Source organism: Montipora capricornis, chromosome 2 (genome assembly GCF_036669925.1).
Source record: "Montipora capricornis isolate CH-2021 chromosome 2, ASM3666992v2, whole genome shotgun sequence".
Lineage (NCBI taxonomy): Eukaryota > Metazoa > Cnidaria > Anthozoa > Scleractinia > Acroporidae > Montipora > Montipora capricornis.
In genome coordinates this window covers 58,543,619-58,550,260 of record NC_090884.1, presented here as the reverse complement: position 1 = coordinate 58,550,260, position 6,642 = coordinate 58,543,619, and the positions used below count along the sequence as shown (strand labels likewise).

Sequence of the window (6,642 nt, the reverse complement as noted above, 5' to 3'; positions counted from 1 at the left end):
TTTGCCCCCATCAGCGTCATGCAGAAAAGAGTCTATTTTAAAATCAGGTTTGCGGGAAAATAAACAATCTACTAGACTAAATAAGCTAATTAACTGAATGTTCTACCATACAAATTCAAATGTCTCGGGATTAAGATTCTTTGTGTATTGTATTTGCTTTATAACCAAGTGAAGCTATGATCCTCGCAGTTATATATGAACGCAATTTAAGCAATTGCGTTGAGATGCCTGAAAAATGCAGGACTTCAACGGAGTTTGAACCCGTGACCTCGCGATGCCGGTGCGACGCTCTAACCAACTGAACCATGAAGCCATTAAGGTTGGGAATTGGTCATTGATGTGTGGGTTCAAATGTTCCTGCGATGAATGAATCAACGAACGAAATGATAAATGAAATAAATTATATATTGAAATGCTAATGTAGCATTCACATTGAAATGATGTGGAAATACCTGGAACAACACGTTTTATTTCCAAAGTTTCAAAATTCAGCTGGCTGGCAAGTTATCAATTTTCATGCTCTTTCGCTTGCAAACTTTAAATATATTTTAGCATTTCAATCCGTGCTGGCTGGATGGGAGCCAGCGGCGGATCCAGACCTTGAGCTAAGGAAGGACAGGCGGTTTTTTTGAGTGTGTGAACCCCAAAAAAATTTTAGCCTCAATTTTTACCAGAATATATACTTTTTGCCAAAATAAGGGAGGGGGGGTCCGGGCCCCCCGGGCCCCTCCCCTAGATCCGCCACTGGGAGCAGAACTTGGGGATACTGCCTGGAGAACTCGTTCACGAGAAGCTTACCTCTGGTCCAACTTATCACATGTTGAGAAATAAACCCTGTTTCCCCTTGACTATGTTGAGCGGTTTAGACCCACGAGGTTCTTTGCTCGATGGGAAACAGTGACATAAAGTCGGCTGGCTGGGAGTTTCCATCACTATATAGCCGGGATCTGGAATTTTGCAAATAATCATCCTGGGATAGCCTGTGTACAGCCGCTCCCTTCCCTCATTAGGGAGCTTAAGCAACGACAATGGCGACGGCAACGAGAACGTCATCTCAAAATATAAATTTGCGTTATTGTAATCGCTTCGTGACTATTTCAACGTTTTTAATCTGACAAGGGTGTGGTATTTCTTAAAAGATGGCACCAGTCGGAACGGCTCTCCATTTTAGGAGAGAAAATGAAAATTTATCCTCAAGTGCTGACGTTCTTCATAAAACCAAAAACTTGGCTATTTCACGTTTTTGTTTTGCTGACGACGGCAACGAAATGGACAAAAGTGAAAAACGCACCTGCAGGGCGTGCGAAGCTATTGTTTTAACCCACTAAATATGCAAATTCGTGACGTTCTCGTTGCCGTCGCCGTTGTCGTTGCTTAAGCTTCCTATTTTTTCTTGAGGGAAGGGGGCGGCTGTACAAAGGCTATCCTGGGAGTATGGTACTCCATTTTTTTCGCTGCAAAATAAAAATAATTAATTAAGCAAAATGTTTATCAGTGTTTTCTTGTTTTCTTCAAAAACCAACATTTGGGCTTGTTCTCATTTCAGTTGATTTGTAGTCTCCCCAATTAGTTGAGCAAATTAGATAATTATGAAAATACATGTAGTCACTCTGCTTGTATAACTACTTGGTGTAGGCATGTGAAATCTTCGTTTTCCGGTGTGACGTGACAGACCCCCCTCGTTTTCTTTCCCTTTAGAGGCGCGGTTACCCATATTCGCTCTTACAGTCAACATTGTTACGAAAAGGCTGATTTGCTCTCAAACGAAGAACGTTAAAACACTTCAATGAGTTGATTCATTCGATATTCAGTTATAACTGACCTTTTGGAAATCTAATTACCATCAAAATGGAGAAAAAAGCAACGTTCGACCTTGGAATATTGTCAAGCAGCCCTGCCAAGTCGTCTTCTCAACTTAATAACAAACCAAGAATGAGACATATTTCCGATCGCCACCCCAAACAACTTCTCGATACCTTAGAGGCCTTGAGACAATGTAGGGAGTTATGTGATGTCGTTATAAAGACGGGTAGTCAAACTCTGTTCGCTCACAGAGTGATTTTGGCTGGTTGTAGCCCGTATTTTCGTGCAATGTTTACCGGTGAAATGGCTGAAAGCCGGCAAATGGAAGTCACAATTCAAGGTGTTGACGAGGCCGCAATGGAGTTGCTCCTTGATTTTGCATACACAGCGTCGATAACAGTGGAAGAAAGTAATGTCCAAGCACTTCTTCCAGCTGCTTGTTTGCTTCAGATGGCAGAAATTCAAGAAATATGTTGTGAATTCCTAAAACGCCAACTCGATCCTTCGAACTGCCTCGGTATTAGAGCTTTTGCCGACACTCATGCCTGCCGCGACCTGTTACGTTTCGCCGACATCTTTACTCACAACAATTTCCAAGAGGTCATGGAAAGTGAGGAATTCTTGCTTTTACCGGTAACACAATTACTTGACATTCTATCAAGCGACGAACTTAATATTCGCTCGGAAGAAGAAGTATTTACAGCAGTCATAAACTGGGTCAAATATAGTGTTTCAGAGCGGAGATGTCATCTCGCTGAAATACTACAGCACGTCCGTCTTCCTCTTTTAGCACCCAAATTCCTGGTTGGGGTTGTTAGTGCAGATCCTTTGGTGAAGAGTGACGAATCGTGTAGGGACTTAGTTGATGAAGCTAAGAACTATCTTTTACTTCCTGAGCAAAGGTTGGTCATGCAAGGGCCTCGTACTCGGCCCAGAAAACCCACCAAATGCACTGAGGTGCTTTTTGCAGTTGGAGGATGGTGCAGTGGGGATGCCATAAGCAGTGTAGAGCGATATGAACCACAGACAAATGATTGGAGAATGGTTGCCACTATGAGCAAACGACGTTGTGGTGTTGGTGTCGCTGTTTTGGACAATTTGCTGTATGCCGTTGGTGGTCATGATGGTAGCAGTTACCTCAACAGTGTTGAACGATATGATCCCAAAACAAACCAGTGGAGCAGTGATGTCGCACCTACTTGTACTTGCCGAACTAGCGTTGGTGTAGCTGTACTGGATGGGTAAGCTATTCATGTGTTAACGTCAATGTTTGTTAATAGTAACGATTAACAACTATTCACTGAAGTGGAGGATATTCATGGTGAGGTAAATATCCATCACTAACCACCGACACTGAGGTGAATAGTTGTTTTAGTAAATGAGGTGATTTTAGTATATGAGATGAGTAACTTGTTTAACCTGCAGCGATTATCAATATTTTCAGGCGCAAATCCCACCCGAGTTGGTTAGAGGTGAATGGCAAAGGATATCCGGAGTTTGAGTTGCCAGTCAGAGGGCACCTTCAATGCTATCCACTGTTTTAGTACATACTACTAATTATTATTATTGTTTGGTAATTTACAAAATTAATTATTACAAACATTAATTTTGTCATTCAAATGTGCCAACCACTGGAACAAAAGAACTTTTGTTTGGACAGCCTGTAATGGTTTGGTTAGCAGGTTGGAAGCACTGAGTCACTGATGTCTCAACTAACCAGTTCTTAATTTAAATGAATGTGATCAGACACACTGTTTAGTTCACCAAAGCCCTTTCTGTAACTTGGGAAATCAGTAATTTCTGTCACAGATACAGGGCTGCAAATATTTTTTTCCTTTTGAGAGGACATACGTCCTGCTAAGACACTTTCTTGGTCAGACAAAACCAAATTTTGGTCAGACATAACCTAGAAAAGGTTTTATTATACAGTGTTTAAAATTATTGAGCTATTACAGTCTTGCGATCGGGCCAATTGATTTGTGTTTTCTATAAAACATTATCATCAGATGTCTTCCAACAAGAAAACAACACTTGTGTGAAGTTTCTGTGAATTGCTTTCAGTGGTTGTTTACCAGTTACCAAAAAATTCCGGAAATTTCAGTTGGAATGCAAAATGGTAAGGCAACAGATTTTGCCTTCCTCCATACTCTCTCAGTAAACTTGAACAAATTTTGTAGATGGTACACGTTGATCCCAACTAAATTTCCCAAAGTGATGTGATATAAAGTACATGATGCAGGTTGTGACTTCTGCACAGAACACTGAAACATCTGTCAGTATTATCAACGAAGGTCGCTCTTTGGGTTACTTACTCATCCAGTCAATTTATACAAACTGTATTTTTTTGCAAATGAGAGTTTAGACAAGACATGGTTTATTAGGAGAAATCGCTTACCATTTGAACAGTACCAACCAGTTTCTACCTGTAAATGGTAAACAACCAGTGTCATTGCAAGATTTTTACTGTGATAACTCTCAAAAAGCATATACGGTAAAAACTACTGTACACTACCGTGAGAAACTTTCGTGGCTTTGAGATTGTCCGCAAGGCAGTAAGATTCTCTCAAGGAAGATTTTTTCTTTTTTCTGACGGTACACATGTAACATTCACGATGCAAAAAATTGTACGGACATAATATCCGATCACAGTTGGCATTTCATCTGACATCAGCAAATTTTGGTCGGCCAATGACCAACCGTTATTTGCAGCCCTGCAGATATAGACATTATACATGCATTTAGTTTGTCTGGTTGGCAGAGATTTTGTAATTTGTTTGTTTCTTTATGGTAAACTGGTCAAAAGACATTTGACAAATAAAGTATAGATTAAGCAAAGTGATGTGATATAAAGTACAGCTGTACATGATGCAGGTTGTGGCTTCTACACAGAACACTGAAACATCTGTCAGTATCATCAACAAAGGTCCCTCTTTGGGTTACTTTTACTCATCCAGTCAATTTATGCAAACTGCATTTTTTTTGCAAAATTTAATGAGAGTTTAGACAAGACGTGGTTGATTAGGAGAAATCCTGACCACGTAAGGTGCTGTATTGCATGGGAATCCAATCATAATTACTGGTTGGATTAGAGCAGTTTTCAATTGAGTGTCAAAAGTAATTAGCGAATTGCTAAATGGTTTATGATTACTTCACTCAGTGATTAGTTCAAAGTTCTCACACCACTTTTTCAACGAATCAGAAGTGAAACCAAAACCAATCATGGCTCGTGCATGCATGTTTCCTGCACTGTTGGCCATGTGTAACTACTTTGAGTTTTGATTGGTTTACCGGATTGTTTCTGTCCTTTTTTATTGGCCAAAGTAATAACTTTGGTTTTGGTTTTACGACACTCAATTGAAATTCACTCTATTGTTTTTAGTTGCCCAACTCCATTACTCATACACCATTTAACTCCATCATGCCATGCTTTCTAGATAGTGAAATGCCTATTTCCTGATAGTTGGGGCTTGTTAGTTGTTTTATTTTACTTTAACTTTATGGAGGAAATTACAACTCTTACAGGTACATGTATGCTGTTGGTGGACAAGATGGTGTCTCATGTCTCTACATTGTCGAAAAATATGATCCTCAAGAAAACAGGTGGTGCAAAGTAGCATCTATGAGTTCCCGACGCTTGGGCGTGGGAGTGGCTGTTCTTGATGGGTATCTCTATGCTGTTGGGGGATCGGATGGTACGTCGCCTTTAAATACTGTAGAAAGGTATGATCCCAAAACAAATAGATGGAATCCAGCTGCACCCATGGGGACTCGCAGAAAACATCTCGGAGCAGCTTTATTCCAAGATAAACTTTATGTTGGTACGTATAACTTTTACAGCATTATATATTGGCAATGCCTGTCATTTATGTTTTGAAATTTTTTGTGATTTGCATAAAATCCAAATGGTGTGAAATTCAAACTTTGTAGTATCAGTAGTTTATTCAAAAGTGATTTCACAACCTTAAAGCAATATATTTTATAGAATTATGCAAAACGGTTTTTTTCTATTTTGTTTTAAAGTTGGAGGGCGTGATGATGCAACTGAGCTGAGCAGTGCTGAATGTTATGATCCCAAAACAAACCAGTGGTCCCCAGTGGTAGCAATGAACTCTCGCCGAAGTGGAGTAGGCCTTGCTGTTGTAAATGGGCAACTTCTTGCTGTTGGTGGCTTTGATGGAACCACTTATTTAAAGACAATTGAAGTGTTTGATCCAGTTTCTAACCAATGGAAGCTGTATGGTGGAATGAATTACCGCCGACTTGGTGGTGGGGTCGGTGTTGTAAAACTTGCACTGAATGATGCATTTGGTTGCTAGGGTAATTTCTTATTAACGGAAGAAGCTCACCTTATAAAACTGCAGATAAGACACGAAATCTTGTCCCTCAAGTAATAGGTTGAGTGTGTTATCTTCCCATAAGACAAGCTTTTTTGGGGAAAATGAGCTCATGTTAGGCAAACAGAATCTAGTATCACAAGATTATGTAGGCTGTAGCCCAGTCTGAAAGTAAAGAATTTCTGATTGTATGAGAAAAATTACTTTGATATGACAGTCATTGCTCCAGTCCTCATAAAAAGTGGTTAAAAATTATAAAATAAAAATAAATCTAGTCAAAAAATAATAGTCACAGATGAAAAAAGTCATACAACTCTGCTTTTTTAGAACTGGTTCAAAGCTTAAAGAAATGTAATCACATTGTATGGTAACCTCTCGTACTAAAGAAGTGTATCTTTATAGCAGTGAAGCTGGAGTTAATTCTATCGTACTAGCCTGTGTACAGCTGGCCGCTCTTCAAAGAAAAACTTAGTTTTGACGAGAGCTGGGGGGCTGTACAAAGGCT

The 6,642-nt window shown here is 39.7% G+C and overlaps 1 protein-coding gene across 1 annotated transcript; it reads left to right on the top strand.

The window, feature by feature from the left end:
* Window positions 1-1,712: 1,712 nt before the first annotated feature.
* LOC138028736 (kelch-like protein 20) lies at window positions 1,713-6,393 on the top strand. The gene is made up of 3 exons (XM_068876338.1): window positions 1,713-3,044; window positions 5,326-5,621; window positions 5,824-6,393. The coding sequence occupies exons 1-3, from the start codon at window positions 1,849-1,851 to the stop codon at window positions 6,117-6,119; spliced, it is 1,788 nt and encodes a 595-aa protein (XP_068732439.1). The 5' UTR covers window positions 1,713-1,848; the 3' UTR covers window positions 6,120-6,393.
* The last annotated feature ends 249 nt before the right edge of the window (window positions 6,394-6,642 follow it).